This window comes from Hemiscyllium ocellatum, chromosome 1 (assembly GCF_020745735.1).
Source record: "Hemiscyllium ocellatum isolate sHemOce1 chromosome 1, sHemOce1.pat.X.cur, whole genome shotgun sequence".
Classification (NCBI taxonomy): Eukaryota; Metazoa; Chordata; class Chondrichthyes; order Orectolobiformes; family Hemiscylliidae; genus Hemiscyllium; species Hemiscyllium ocellatum.
In genome coordinates this window covers 38,342,976-38,359,546 of record NC_083401.1, presented here as the reverse complement: position 1 = coordinate 38,359,546, position 16,571 = coordinate 38,342,976, and the positions used below count along the sequence as shown (strand labels likewise).

General features: G+C 41.8%; 1 protein-coding gene across 1 annotated transcript in view; it reads right to left on the bottom strand.

Annotated features, from left to right (window-relative positions):
• The window catches only part of katnal2 (katanin p60 subunit A-like 2), a 78,737-nt gene extending 64,406 nt beyond the window's left edge, over positions 1-14,331 (bottom strand). Inside the window, exons 1-2 of the mRNA XM_060847143.1 lie at positions 14,199-14,331; positions 2,404-2,474 (exon numbers count right to left, since the gene is read on the bottom strand). Coding sequence (XP_060703126.1) covers positions 2,404-2,474; positions 14,199-14,255 — 128 coding nt within the window. The 5' untranslated portion in view covers positions 14,256-14,331. The remainder of the gene's footprint in view (positions 1-2,403; positions 2,475-14,198) is intronic.
• Between the last annotated feature and the right edge of the window lie 2,240 nt (positions 14,332-16,571).

Below are 16,571 nucleotides of genomic sequence, written 5' to 3'. Positions count from 1 at the left end.
CAGGTAATTTAAAACATGTCTGGATCCGCACCTCAAGTGCTGTATACTGCAGGAGTACAGACCAAATAACTGGAAAGTGAGATTAGATTGAGTGTCCATTTTTGAGCTCACCCACAGTTGATGGGTCAAGTGGCCTAGTTCTGTTCTGCAAACTTTCCATGATTCTATAAAGTGTTTCTATAAAACGGACTGCTTTTTCTAGTATATGGATACAATGAGTGACGAAGTGCTTGTAGACAATGAAATTACATAATTGTTTGCGACCTTTGGAGGAGCAAAGTGTAAAACAACAGAGTAAAACAAAGAATTGCAGATGCTAAAGGTCTGAAACAAAAATATACATTGCTGTAGAAACTCAGAAAGCAGAGCTAACATTTCAAGTCCAGTGACTCTTCTTCAGAACAGGCAGGATAGTCAGCATAGCTTTGTGTATGGAAAATCATGTCTTATGAACTTGACTGAGTTTTTTGAAGTAGTAATGAAGAGGATTGATGAGTGGTGGACATGATCTATATGAACTTCAGTAAGGCGTTCGACAAGGTTCCAGATGGTAGACTGGTTAGCAAGGTTAGGTCTCATAGAATACAGAGAGAATTAGCCATTTGGACACAGAATCGGCTCAAAGGTAGAAGACAGAGGGTGGTGGTGAAGGGTTGCTTTTCAGACTGGAAGCCTGTGATCAGTGGAGTGCCACAAGGATCAATGCTGGGTCCACTATTTTTTGTCAATTACATAAATGATTTGGATGTGAAAACAGGAGGTACAGTTAGGAAGTTTGCAGATGATACCAAAATTGGAGCTGTAGAGGACAGCGAAGAAAGTTACCTCAGAGTACAACGGGATATTGATCAGATGGGCCAATGGGCTGAGGAGTGGCAGACAGAGTTGAATTTAGATGAATGTGAGGTGCTACATTTTGGAAAAGAAAATCAGAGCAAGACTTATACACTTAATGGTAAGGCCCTGGAGAGTGTTGCTGAACAAAGGGACCTTGGAGTGCAGGTTCATAGCTTCTTGAAAGTGGAGTCGCAGGTAGATAGGATAGTGAAGAAAGTGTTTGGTATATGCTTTCCTTTATTGGTCAGAGCATTGAGTAGAGGAGTTGGGAGGTCATGTTGAAACTGTACTGGACATTGGTTAGGCCACTTTTTGAATACTGCGTGCAATTCTGGTCTCCTACCAAATCGGAAGGATGTTGTGAAACTTGAAAGGGTTCAGAAAAGATTTACAAGGATTTGCCAGGGTTGGAGGATTTAAGCTATAGGGAGAGGCTGAACAGGCTGGGGCTGTTTTCCCTGGAGCATTGGAGGCTGAGGGGTGACCTTAGAGGTTTACAAAATCATGAGGGGCACAGATAGGATAAATAGACAAGGTCCTTTCCCTGGGGTGGAGGAATCCAGAACTAGAGGGCATAGGTTTAGAATAAGAGGGGAAAGATTTAAAAAAGGGATCTAAGGGGCAACTTTTTCATGCAGAGGATGGTGCGTGTATGGAATGAGGTGCCAGATGAAATGGTGGAGGCTGGTGCAATTAAAGCATTTAAAGGCATCTGGAAGGATATATAAATAGGAAGCATTTAGAGAGATATGGGCCAGTTGCTAGCAAATGGGACTAGATTAGGTTAGGATATCTGATCGGCATGGATGAGTTGGACGAAGGGTCAGTTTCCGTGCTGTACATCTCTATGACAATGACAGTGTTACTCCAGGTTCTTAATGGGGGGGTTGTCTGGCAAACCTTTGAGTCACAGAGCTGTACAATATGGAAACAGACTCTTCGGACCAACTCATCGCCTGATGACCAGATATCCTAAATTAATCTAGTCACATTTGCCAGCATTTGGCTCTTAGCCCACTAAACCCTTCCTGTTCATATATCATCCAGATGCCTTTTAAATGTTGTAATTGTACCAGCCTCCACCACTTCAAGCAACTCATTCCATTCACGCACCATCTTCTGTGTGAAAATGCTGCCCTTTAGGTCCCTTTTACCTTTCACCTTAAACCTATTCCCTCAAGCATTGGACTCCCCTATTCTGGGGAAAAGACCTGGCTATCCATGCTCTGAAACCTCAGTAAAAGATTAAACAGGATGCAAAGGTTGTGAACAGCCTACTTCAATCAGACAATGTCTGGGGATAGAGACGGAGTTAGTAAATAGGAACAAATTTTGTGGTCAGGAGCAAAGGCAAAGAACTTAATTTGCTACAGACATTCTTAGAGTTGAAGACTGCAAGATATGACACGGGAACAACAATGAACAGACTTGGTAAGAAATTATTTTCATCAGATATTAGATTTGAAGGGGTAAACAAAGCAGAGAAAACTGGTTTTGTGAAAAAAAAATGAAGTCCGCAGTGAGCAGATAGTCAAAAATGTACTTTTCTCCGAGTGATTTACTCACCCTTCTTCAGTTAAGTAGTGCAAAATTAGAATCAAAAGATTCTTACGCCGGGCTTCTGATCGAATTTCATCCTGTAAATAAGACAGGGATTTATAGTATTGTTGATGTATTGGCAAGTATACCATATATCAACTGAATCAGCATTGATTACAAAATATTTTGGATATCAAAAATCTGTCAGCTGAATCCCAGAGCTGACTCCACAGAATTTGGGAAAATTCCATCAAAGTGTCAATTTCAGGGATTTTTATGGAAGGTTTCTCTCTGTAAACTCTACCAAGTTTTCCCAAGCAATTTTACTGTGCAGACCCCATTAAGTATGCATAACATCCCCATGGCACCTGTGTCACACTAGCTTGTGCTCACCAGCAGTGGGTGCACTCACTGCCACCAGGACCTTTCAAGATTTCTCAGTGCCATTTTTAAAGCCTAGCTATGCACCACTGCAATTGCTACAAACCAGAAATAGTTGCAATTTGTGAGGATTTGCTTCAGAGGGGTGTTGACTGGTACCTGGAAGTACTGGTAGGCCACGTTGTAGACAGAGGGCCAACTTATTTCCTCAGGACTGTCAGAGTAGACCACAGCATCAGACCCTGCTAGTCTGATCTGAAGTTACCACCCAGTTCAGTGCAACATCCACAATCTAGAGGAATGGCAATCCATGCAAAAAGATTGATGACCTTCTGAACTCCAAGATAAGTGGCACAATCTTCTTTCTGCAACCATACACTGACTCCAACTCTGCCACTACACACTCCTCTCCAAGGCTCATGGTCTACCACTCCCACTAATGCATGTTGCATCTTTCATGAACTGCCCTCACCCACCCAGTTTCCCAGACTACTTATCATTCCTGGACTCGGTGCTTCCTATTCACTTGGAAAAATGGTGAGGTTTCTCTCAACCTGCACCAACCATAAACAGCTGTGCCAGCCATATTCATCTCACTCAATCCTTGCCCTTGTTTCATTCCAGGAGAAAGCAGCCAGGGGTTAAGACAGGTAGTCAGGTGCCCGAGTGGTGTCTGCCCACCACTATAAGGTATAAATGCTTACCAAATGAGAGGACCACAACTGATCATGTGATGATGCCAAGAAAGATTTAATACCAAGCAGTGCGCTATTCTGCTCTCCCATTATCACTGTGAATGTATGGTTAACATGCCCAAGTTTCTATCCCTATTTTGCAACTCATTTCATCTTTTGTTTTCTGCAAGCATGAGCAGCATCCGCATAACCTCCACCATGAAGAGACCACCTCCCTGGACACATCTCCTCATGCACTTATGAGGAAGATGACAGATCTTTCAGATCTGCAAACCATTGCTTTACCCATTGGTAGTCAGCACACAAAATCAACAAGGGTATGAGAGACCTTGACCTTATTTCAGGTGCCCCTTCCTTCCCAATAGGCACCCAGATAGAAGAGAAACTGCACATAAGCACCTCGGCCTCCACCTCACCCCACACCTAAGAGGTCTCCCCTCAGAAAACTCCAGACGTGTCCAGTCCATCTATCTCCAAACCTCAAGCCTGTGGAAATTCAGCATATGAGGTGGAACCTTCATTTGGCGGGACGAAAAATTGTCTGAGCCACCTAGTCACAAAAGAGGAAAAGCAAAGAAGGAACAAACTGATAAGCTGCATTTAAGATTGGGAATTAAACAGCGGTTGCTTGCCTCTATAGTAAAAATATATTTACAATCGTCTTCACCTAACTGACTTCTATTGAAAGTGGTTGCCAAAGAAGTCACGTCTGGATTACTATAGTTGATGATGCTGTATTGTCAGATGATAAAAGGTAACATTCCTTCTGGTGTACATTCTCATTTTCCAACTCGGTCCAATGCTGCAGCTTCCACAAATCCTCACTGTCCTCCACGTGCACTTGTTGTGACCTTCAGCAGTTGCCTCATTTCCAATATTCCTCACAGTCCAGAGCACAGTACGTAAGGATTATATGATGCCGTAAGTCTGTATTGTACTACAGTGAACCACCAGATTTGAGAAAGCATGGGGACTTCATGTTGAGGAGACATGTTACAGTCATCAATGGCTCCAACTGAAGTTGTGGTGAGCTTCATAACATGATGCTCTGACCATTACCTCTGTAGAAACTTTAGCACCTAGTACCTAGAATGCTGTAGTAGATGATAAAACGATTCCCATTCAGTGACATTGATCCCTACTGACCTAGAGGGCATTCCATTGAAGATGGAATGACTGGAAGTCTCCTGCACTTATACAGCCATGCAGCATGGAAACAGACTATTCAGTCCAATTCGTCCATGCTGTTTCCCCAAGTTAAATGGGCCCATATACCTCTAAACTTTCCTATTCATGTACCTACACAAATTCCTCTGCTTCAGGATGGCACCCTTTTGCTGGAACCTTTGCATTAGGCTGATCCTAGGCTTCCAGGTGCATGTGTTCCTCAACAACTTCTGCTCCAAGTGTAGTGACTGCACAGACAACAACAGATTCTGTGTCTAAATCCACTGTCAATGGTTTGAATAAGCCATCTGAGGAATATCAGAAACAAGTCAGTAAGCAGTCATATCACAAATAAATATTTAAACAAGATCCTCAAAACATTGAGGCATCTGAGAAGGAGGGCAATGATTTGCCTCTACGTTTACACAGCAGATCTGCTGTACGCTGTACAAGCCATGTTGCAAGTATGGGGCAATTAAAATAAACCTTCTGCTCCCATTCCCACATTATCCAAGAAGGGCAGTATTGTATATAAGATAATAGTGTGAACATTTTGTCGTCCAAGTTGTGGGGTAAGCAGGTCCTGGATCTGTACAGGCTGGGAGATCTTGGAATGTGTTTGTTTATTGTTGGATGTAGATGAAACTTTACAGCTCGCCAGAAACTACCTCTGCTTCACAGTCATTCCTAGGGATAACTTGTAATGATCAATGATATAGTCAAGGGTGCTGGTGGCGTAGGTGTTTAGTTGACACAGGTGGTGTCTGCATGAGGCCTCTCTGCAGAATTCTGTGAATACAGATTTAATTAACCTGCACTCAGTGCCTAGCTAATGCAAGTGCCCTTTGAAAGGCCTCAGATTGCTCACAGAACCCAGACCCTGAGGGAAAAAAAAGCCTTACTCTATCCATTTTGGCTTGTAGCAGTAGCCATTTTACATTTCCATTTCGGTTCAGATGAGGATAGAAAACAACTCATTTGGAACAAGTTCACAGAAGCATTATGGTGCAGAAGGTGGCCATTTGGCCCATTCTGCCTGCATTGGCTCTATTACTTTAGTCTCAGTCCATCAATCTAGGTGACCCCCAAACTTTCATGTTCCTTTTGTGTCTTGCACTCAATTCCGTCAGATTTAACCCTCTCCACGTTCCCAATTAACTTACGTCTCCCTACTTTATCTTGAGCCTAGATCTGGCAAATGGAACTAGGTTAGGTTAGGACGTCTGGTCAGCATGGATGAATTGGACCGAAGGGTTTGTTTCTGTGCTGTACATCTCTATGACTCTACAGCTCAGTTATGCTAAACAGTATGATACACCATTCTCCCTCCCCATTCAAAGTCAATTCCAGTGCCCTCCCATGGTCTATCTTTGAATTAACTCCCAACCTCAAGTTGGGTTGCCTCTTTTCACAATTATTAATTCCTCTGCATATCAGCACCTCCAATCCTCACAACAGATTTCGCGGCCCTGGATAAATCTCAACTTTCAATGAGCAGACCGTGACTCCAACATCTCTCGTCCTCCTCTCCCGTCCACCAAACAACTCTACCCCTAGCTGATGAAAGACCTTTTGATTTAACTGAAGACTATTTCTCTTACTCTTTGATCAGGGTCATTTGGTTGAGGCCCATTCAATACATTCATTATATAAGTTGCTCGCACATATTGCTGATGTGGCACTGACATAACACAGGGCTAAACATCAACAAGTCCATCCCCGTTGACTGACCATTGCTGGTTAACACTACAGAATGCCTGGATTTGTATTTGTACTAAAAAGGCAAGCTAAGACATAAAGTAGTGTGAGCCAAGTTCTGAATGAGGCAGCAGTGTAGTGTGCAATATCGAAAGGATATAGAGATGCTGTGACATCCAAGTAGGCACAAAATAAGTAACCAAGTGAGCTTAGAGTCCTGAGATGCACCCTGCTCCAATCCATGAGATGTGTGCATATCCCTGTTTACAAAATTGCTATGAACATTATCAACAAGCTCCAAAGTGGTGAACTATCTAATAAAAGTAAGAAAGATGTGCAGTGAAACTGCTGCTTTGCTAATCTCCAGCCTCCATGGATTGAATGCACAGGTGATCACTGACTTGGAGATGCTGGGGAATGCTGACCAAGGTGGATGCCCAGAAAAGAGGCACAGTAGGAATTGGTGCTATCTAGTTTCTGTCTGTTTCTTCAGAAAATAGAAACTGACGTACAAATGAGTCAAGAGTAGGTAATAATGAGACATTAATACATATAAATAGACCCCTTGCTGCTCACTAGCAAGATTTTCATTTAGTCATTGACACCTTGCATGCAAAGATTCGTCTTATTTTCTGGATATCCAGAATCTCTTTTTTTCTATTCTCACCAAATTTCTCAATTGTTTATGTCGTTACAAATGTGAAAATTTGATTAAACCATGATTGCCCGTTCTATCCAATTTCCAGTTCAGGTTAAAAAGAATATGCACAACTTCCCCCCACCATTAACAACAAAACCTTTATTGTAATCTTGAATTCCTAATCCATAACTCTAATTTCAATTCTACCTCTTTCATAAAATTTTTGTACATATATAGACATGTAAAGAACAATGAAAGACAAATACCATCGTGGTTGAGGGTGGTGGGTGGGGTGATGGTGAAGATGCAAGGTGGATTATGGAAAGCAGAGTTCTGGCACCAGTTTGAATCACATATGCTGATATATTCAGGTTCTTTCGATTCCTTCTGATTTTTTGCTAAATGATACAAGATGGATACACCAATTCTCAGTCTTCTGTTTGCTGACTGAAATTGCATCCTTTCAGGGGCTCTGAAAGTGTTCATGCCATACCCCCCTGCCCTCTTTTTCCTTTTAATAGGGGATTTGCAGAGAGCTCAGCTTGCAGAGAAAAGAGAGGAATTTTATTTTACTTCTCTACAAAGACAGGAGAGACAGCAAGAGAGCTTGATGCTTTCAGCTAGATTGAAACACACAAGACTGTATTGACCTGTCCAGGAACTAAATCAAGTGGCGGTTACTATGTTGAGTCCTCTTAAGCAAATATCTATTGCTGATTAAAAGCCAATCAAAACTCTGTCTCTGGGCAACTTTGCCACATGCGCTGTCTTTTTTGTTTGAAATTCTCCCTCACTCCTTGAACAAGGCAACATTACTGGAATCTGAAAATGTGTTGCTGGAAAAGCGCAGCAGGTCAGGCAGCATCGAAGGAGCAGGGGAATCGACGTTTCGGGCATGAGCCCTTCTTCAGGAATGAGGAAAGTGTGCCAAGCAGGTGAAGATAAAACGTAGGCAGAAGGGACTTGGGGGAGAGGTATTGGAAATGTGATAGGTGGAAGGAGGTTAAGGTGAGGGTGATAGGCCAGAGTGGGGGTGGGCGCGGAGAGGTCAGGAAGAAGATTGTAGATTAAGAAGTGGTGCTGAGTTCGAGGGTTGGGACTGAGACAAGGTGGGGGGAGGGGAAATGAGGAAACTGGAGAAATCTGAGTTCATCCCTTATGGTTGAAGGGTTCCTAGGCGGAAGATAAGGCGCTCTTCCTCCAGCCGTAGTGTTGCTATGGTCTGGCGATTACTGGAAGACCTGTCAATCCGGATCGGGAACAGCATCTCCAACACCATCACACAACGCCCAGGGCTGTGCGCTCAGTCCACTGCTGTTCACCCTGCTGACACGGATAGTGAGGACAGCTGAGAAGACCATCGGGATCTCTCTTTCCTCCGTTACAGACATTTACTCCACACGCTGCATCCGAAAGGCTAAGAGCATTGTGGAAGATCCCACACACCCCTCTCTCAAACTTTTCTCTCTCCTGCCATCTGGCAGAAGATACCGATGCATTTGGTCTCTCATGGCCAGACTGTGCAACAATTTCTTTCCTCAAGCCATCAGGCTCCTCAACACAGACTCTCTCCCATCTGAAATTCTTCCGTATTGCTGCTAGAAAATGTCTATTATTCATCATTCTTCCGTTACACTGTAACTTGCATGTTTTGCACTTATCGTTGTGGTTCTGTTCGCCGAGCTGGCGAACAGAACCACAACAACGAGCACCCGAGCTACAAATCTTCTCACAAACTTTGCACTTATGCACTTTATGCTGTGTATGATTGTGTAGTTTATGCTATCAATGTAGCACCCTCGGTACCAGAGGAACACTGTCTCGTTTTTAACTGTATCAATTGTATATGGTAGATATGACAAATAAAAGCTACTCTACTCATTAGAAAAACAATTCACAATGTGTTTCAGTAACTTGTAAAAATTGCAAAAACCTTAGTTTATTTTTGGTTTAAAGGACTATCTTCTCCCATTTTAGCCCATAGTCAAGTAAAAAACTAAAATTGGTCTTTACATACTAGATGACCCACAGGAGGCAAAAATGGACATTTTGTGATTTGAAGGAATCCCTGTAGCGCAGGGTCATCAGAACTCCCAAGCAAATTCAAGACACAATTGAAACAGAGAACCATATCACTCAGAGAACATAAAACAAAAAGAATAAGCGATGTTTTTCACACATAGTACACCAGATAAAAAAACCTTCAACACTGAAAAGACAATTTATCTGTTGATACATCTCTGCTAATGATGGAATCTGGCTATATGTATTTTTCTAAAGAGAATAAGGAGGTCATATCCTCCATTAAAAAATCACTATACATAGGCTAAAGAAACAAAGAATCCCAGAGATAGTCTTATTTGGAACTACGTACAACTCTGCGGGCTAAGGTTTTACAAAATTTAGCAAAGTTTATTATTCAGTGACATTCATGCCAGATGGTCCACCATGGTCCATAATTGACTTTCTCAAACAATTGTCTGCTCTTCATCTCATCAATGATGCAACTGGCCTCCATGTTTCCTGGCTCATGGAAGTATGCAGCAAGAAAGGCATAAGTGTTCATTCATACTGGAACTTGATTTCTGTTCATGCTATGTTCATATTTAAATTCCCAACCCCAGCAACTCAGACACTGAAAGCCAGGAACAACTCCAGCACTCTAATCCTGAGCTAGATAGCCTCTTTGCTAATAGAGAGCTGGAGATGCCGGTACACAATGGTTACAAGAAAGGCAGTGTTTTGTTTTTTACTGATTGGCAAAGGGTAAATTATACCAACACAGATGGACTGAATGGAGATAGCAGCCCAGGTCAGTTTGCTCATTTATCAGAGGGTTTTGAGGAAGCCTCAACTAACTTATTAACATCTCAGAGGAAGGAATGAATGTACTGTAGCCAATTTTGCAAACAACACAGAAAATAGGTGGAGAGGCAAGTTACGAGAGGGATGTAAACAGTTTACAGAGATATCGATCGATTATGCAAGTATGCAAAATGTTGGCAAATGAAGTGTTGAATATCAGGATCTGTTAAAAGCTGAACATTCCTAGTCTTTACCGTGCAGCATGAGATTTGATTTAACAGCTATTACAACAGTAATCAACTTTCAAAAATGTCAACATATGAAAATAAAGGGAAGAAATACAAAAAATAAGTCATGATGCCAGTTGAACCAGCACCAACAATGTATCTGGCACCAAATACATCCTATTATCAGTGGGTCATTTTTGAAAATAACTTTGAAAGAATGGTAAACTAATCCTCAGTTGAAGGCAGGCGATGGATGATCATCCTTCAGCACCATGAGTGGCTGTCATATGGGCATTAGTCAAAAGGGTTCAGACAGTTGATGGACACTGTGTAAGCTACCTGCCCCTACAAATATGATAGAAACAACAAGTGTCAGGGGTCAGAAAAGACTACTCAGGATGGGAGGCAACATCAGAAGTCTAGAGTCTAGGCCAATTCTGCACTGGAATAAATGCACTAGGGGCAAGGAATTTAGGGAAGCCACATAACACTGGAAAAAACTGTGTAGGGACTGCGCTAGAGGAACCACACAGGGACCAAGAGTAGGTAGACTCAGAGCAAAGAGGAGTTTCTCATCAAGCAGATTTTGTCGAAATCGATCTTCATTGAACAGTCCTTAGCAGGTAGATGCTGAGAGTGTGGTGCTGGAAAAGCAGGAGAATCGATCTTTCGGGCATAAGCCCTTCCTCAGGCATGATGCCTGAAGGGCTTCTGCCCGAAACATCAATTCTCCGCTCCTCGGATGCTGCCTGACTTGCTGTGCTTTTCCAGCACCACACTCTCGCCTCTGATCTCCAGCATCTGCAGTCCTCATTTTCCCCTTAACAGGTTGATGGAAGACAAACCAGAAGGAGAGGAGGGTGACTGACAGGAGAGACCACTAACACCTCAGCTGTGAACAGGATACAGTCCCCATGACTTTAATGAGACAACATTGTGCAATGACAACCTGCTTGTCCTCTGGTATCAGAGAACCATCCCCATTTGTCGTGGTTGTACAGATTCTTCATATAATAACTAATGTATCGCACTTATATAATTGCTTCATCACAAACTATCAGAAAATACTTACAAATTGTCAAGTGCCTTACTGCAAACATGAACAGCAAAACAACAATAGGAGTATGTAGGAAAACATGAAGCTATTCATTTTGAAAAGCGAGAACAAAAGAATCATTTAAATCACAAAGTACAGAAAGCCAGCACACAAGTACACAAGGCAGCTAATGTAATGTTGGCCCTTATTTCAAGGTGGTTTGAGTATAAGAGTAGGGTGTCTTACTGCAACTGTACAAGATGCTAGTAGCACTAAATCTGGAATACTGTGAGCAGCTTTGGTCCCCTTATTTAAAGGACAAATATTATTTCAGAGAAGGTTCAACAGAATGATCCCAGTATGGAGGGATTGTCTGATGAGAAAAAGTAAACAGGTTGGTACTGTACTCATTGCAATTTAGAAAAATGAGAGGTGATCTTATTGAAATATATAAGATTCTGAAGTAAACAAAATCATTAAGTGCGAGAGAAACACAGCAGGTCTGGCAGCATCTATGGAGAGAAAACAGAGTTAACTTTGTTTTATTTAGGATTCTTAAGGAGCTTCATAGTATAACTGCTCAGAGGATGTTTCCCCTCATGGGAAAGTCTAAGACCAGAAGGTATAGCCTTAGAGTAAAATGCAACCAATTTAGGACTGCCAAGGGAGGATTTTTTTTCTCTAAGACAGGAATGTCTTTGGAATTCCTTATGACAGAGAGCTGTGGAAGTAGAGTCCTTGTGCATACTTAAGGCTGAGATAGATAGATTCTTGATCAGTAGGAGAAATCAGGGATTATTGGGAAAGGGTAAGAAAGAGAATGTAAGGAATATCAGATCAGCCATTATCCTACTGAATAGTGGAGTAGGCTCAAAGGTCTGAACAAACTACTCCTGTTTCTATTTCTTTTGGTCTTGCATATCCATTCGATGACTCTCACCCACCTCATTCACCTTGCCTTCTGCACTTTCTGTTCATTCACTGAGAACACTTCACCATCTCTCCTGTCCCTGCATCACCACTAACACTTCTCTGAGTCACTCACTCAACCTTCCCTTTATGCCATTGCAGGAAAACAAAATGTCACAGCCAGCCTGAGCATGCAGACATTTGATTTGATCAGACGCCAACTGGGAATCAATGAGGTAGCAGCTAGAAACTTGTAAGTATTGGCAGTGTTATAAAGGTGTAGCTGTGTAGTGTACCTTTAAGAGACCGTGAAAGCTGGCAAGGACTGACTGAAAGTACAGAGTGTGCTGAACAATTTAAAAACATAACATTCAGTTGTGAAACAAATAGCTGGACCTGCGCTGCCATGGTACATAACAAATTGAAATTCGGCCAATCAGTTTAAATTATGCCCCAAGATACCAAAATCCAATAATTTTGAATTTTAATGTTTTGATGACAATGAAACAATGAGACAGTTCAATGTTTTGGGATATATAAAATTGGTTACTTTGAACAGCAAAGAGCAGCCTAGCACCAACAGTCCGCCAGCAGAATAGCTCTTTGATAGATACCTGTCCATAAGAAAGTTGTTCAGCAGAAGACAGAAGACAATCTAGAGGAATTTACAGAGGAAGTCTGACATCTGAAAATGGAAATTGGTTTTGAAAATTGATTTACCATAAATTTAAGAGGGAATTTATGGGGCCAGTATTTTAGAGTGGGAAATAAAAAATAGGTTTAAGAGAAAGAAGTTGTAAATAGTTGTTGTTTAATGTTCTGTTTTGGACTTAAAAAATAAAATTGTTAAATCTTTTCTTTAAATAGTGATATGTGGAATAGTTCTTTGCCATTCAAAATTTCACAGGTTACAGTGCGAGGTCAGCTTTTCAGTGTGTCTGGTTTAAATTGGTCGAGGGATTAACTCCATGTCGTAACCGCAGGAAATGAAAGATGATTTGTTTTTAAAATATGGCAATTATCAGGCGAAGGAAGAATAAGCTTGTCTTCTCTGCCCTTGGTTTGGTGCTGAACTGGAGAGTGCAGCACAGAGTTTGAGGAATTTGAAACCATCTGACACAAGCAAACTAATACCGCTCAATTTTGCGACACGCCTTTGTCAACTGGATTCTGATATACAACACATTTGACTTGTCTATCAATTTGCTCATCCTGAACAAAAACAGAAATTTCTGGGAAAGCTGAGCTGGTCTGGCAGCATCTGTGGAGAGGAAGCAGAGTTAGCATTTCAAGTCCAGTGACTCTTTTTCAGACCTGATCTTAGCTCAATAAAAGTTACTATATATGCTGAAGATGTGTTTTGGCTTTGGCAGCGGGGGAGGGGGAGGGGGGGGAAAAGAAGGCAATAAACGATAGGTGGGCGATGAAGGCCAGTGAGAGAGAACAGCACTTGTACAGACAAAGGACTAGTTAAGGGTCAACCTGGGGGGTCAATAGCTACAAATCAGGACCATTACTTTTTGCTAATGGGATGGTTGTGGCAACAGCCCATGTGAATGACAAGGCCTGGTTCATGGAGGCTGGGGGTAAGGACATGGGAAAAGGTACTCAGGCTCTACAAATATTGAAATTGATATTGAGCCCAGAAGGCCAACCTGCTCTGGCATCCAATTCTCCTGGCCGTATCCAGGTGAGTGTGAAAAGATTCTCCCGTGCAGCCGGGGGCGCTCCAGAGTCAGTCTCCATGGAAACGGTTGATTCTACTGGCCTGACGCTTACAATAAACTTCAACAAAAAATAACGAAATAAAAAGAAAATTTCACTCTTCCACCGTGTGATATAAAATAGTCAAATTTTGGTTCAATAATAATGAGTTTCCTCATTTGTCAGACTTCTGTTGCTGCTTTAACTTTAGTAACTCGTACAAATAACTTCAAACCTTATGAACTCGAATTAATAGTTTCAAGTTATAATTTAGTGTTTCAACCGCACTTTAATATTCAATACCAATGTGATTTTTAAAAATTTAATCCAATAGTGGTGCGAGTTAATCATGGATTTGCTGAGTCCAATGTAGTTGCCATCATCAATGATCAAAACACAATCGCAAAAAAAAGTTGCCGCACTTCTAATATTCCCACTATGAATTTAAATGGCATGCTAGATAACAAATAAGTTGATAAAATCTAGGATAAAACTAAATTTGAACATTTGGGAAACTTCATTCTCATTTCATTAAGAACCGCGTCAATGTCATAACTTACTGCCTCTCTCGCTTGATGCGCCGTTTTTAGAGTTTGATAGGAGAGTTCCAAAGACATTATTTTGTTTGTAGCACCTTTGTTGTCTCCTTACTTTATTGAAATGTTATCGTATTAAATATTTGACAAAAAGATGAAGGGTGAACAAAATGAGGTGGGCGCCCAATTTAACCTCTGGGGTGATTGACGTGAGCATAAACCAATCCGATTCCCGGACACACATAAACGCCGCCATCTTGGGAAATTGTATCCAATCAGCGGTGATTATCTGAGTGGGCGGGGCTCCAGTGATTGACGGTTTGGAGGATGGCATTGAGATTGTTTCAAACTGGAGGGCAGAGGCATTTAAACCTTAAAACTTTCAGGACTCAGTATTGAGTTTAACCACTTCAGAATGTGAATAATCTCTTTTTAGTTCTTTACCTTCCCCTAGGTCCTGCTGTGAATGGGCTTCTCCCAGCACAACCCAGCACAACTAATCCATTTTTAAAGCCAAAAATTGCTGGACAAACTCAGCAGGTCTGGCAGCATCTGTGGAGGGAAAGCAGAGTAACATTCCAGGTCCAGTTATCCAGAGTATTAGGATCCCAGACATGTATCTTTTTATCTGACAGCCAGGGCTCCCTGATTGGAACAGATTAACAGTCCCATACAGGGAATTTAAATTCTATAAAGTCCAACTGGCTGACCTCATTACAATCACCAAAAGAAACATGAGGTGAAATGTTCTCATACTGTCAAGTGACATTCATGGCACCTGGTCTACCATGGCTTGGAATGACTTTTCTCATACTGTTTTCCCGTTTTTAACCTCATTCATTACTGAACCAGGCACTCTGACAATCCCCATAGATTTGCAGAACCTTGCCATGCCAAGACCTTACTGAAAACATGCCACTGGCACCATATTTAAAGTCTAGGCTGGACACCACTCTTGATGCTGTAAACCAAGATCCATCCAAACTATGGTCCTCGAACATTATGACACACTTCAAGCCCTGTCATGATACATGTTGCTTTCAGCATAGCTAACCCATTTTCACCTACCCATAGTCTCTGCCATCTAGATTTTCTTTTTCCCTATCTTGCGAACAACAAACCTTTTGTTCGCCCAGCTCTTACTTTCTCTCTCTCTTTCCTGGGCTCTGTCTCCACAAATCTGCTCACTCCTTTCCCACCCCATCATCAACATAAATACTCCCAATTATCTAACTGCTCAAGGTTTGCATAAAGATTTGTAGCTCAGGTGCCGGTTGCTGTGATTGTAGGTACATTCGCCTAGGTGGGATAACACAAGGATCATAGGAAAAGCTAAAAAGAGGACAGCAAGAGAATTTCTAGAGGTATAGCACTCATCCACAGACTCCATCAATAAATACGTACACCTAGACCCAATATACCAGCCACGACAATGAACAACTGGAACTGACAACTGGAAGCAGCAGGAACGGAACCAAATAAGTTCCAAAATACACAGTATTGCAGTGCTTCACAGGAGGCTCCAAAGCACTGAAGATGTCACCTAGACAGGGGATAAAACAGCTGTAAATCAACTTCCCAGCTCGGCAATCATACCTACAACCACATTACCTAACTGCTTTCAGTTTGACAAGTGGTCTTTGGACTCAAAACATTAATACTGTTCCTCTTTCCACATATGCTGCCAGACCTGTTGAGTTTCTCCAGCAATTTCTATTTTTGCTTGATTGAAATCAGCGATTGTGTATTAAAAAACCAATGTGAAGTATACAGAGATTGGCAGCCTCCAAGTAAGTACTTGTGAGGGAGCACCAAGAAGGCAATCAGAACCATAAGATCATTCTACGTAGATTCATAACATATACGTGTCTGGAGCATGATGGGATACTCCCCACTTGCTTGGACAAATGCAGTTCCAACAAGAAACTTGATACCATCCACAACAAAGGAGCCGCTTAATTGGTACTACGTCCACAAACATTCACTCCCTCCATCACCGAGCTCAATAGCAGTAGTGTGCACTATCTACAAGATACACTGCAGAAATTCATCAAAAATCCTAGACAGTGCCTTCCAAACCAATAACCACTTTCATCTAGGACAAGGCAGCATATACATAGGAATAGCACCATCTGTAAGTCCCCATCCAAGCTACTCGTCATCCAGACTTGAAAATATACTGATGTTCCTTCACTGTAGCTGAGTTAAAATCCTGGAATTCCCTTGCTAATTGCATTGTAGGTCTACTTACAGCACATGGATTGCCGTGGTTTAAGAAGGTAGCTCACCGCTAAGTTCTCAAGGGCAACGAGGAATAGGCAATATATTTTAGCCAGCCAGCGATGTCCTAGTCCCACAAATGAATCTCATTGAATGGCAGACCAGACTCAATGTGTC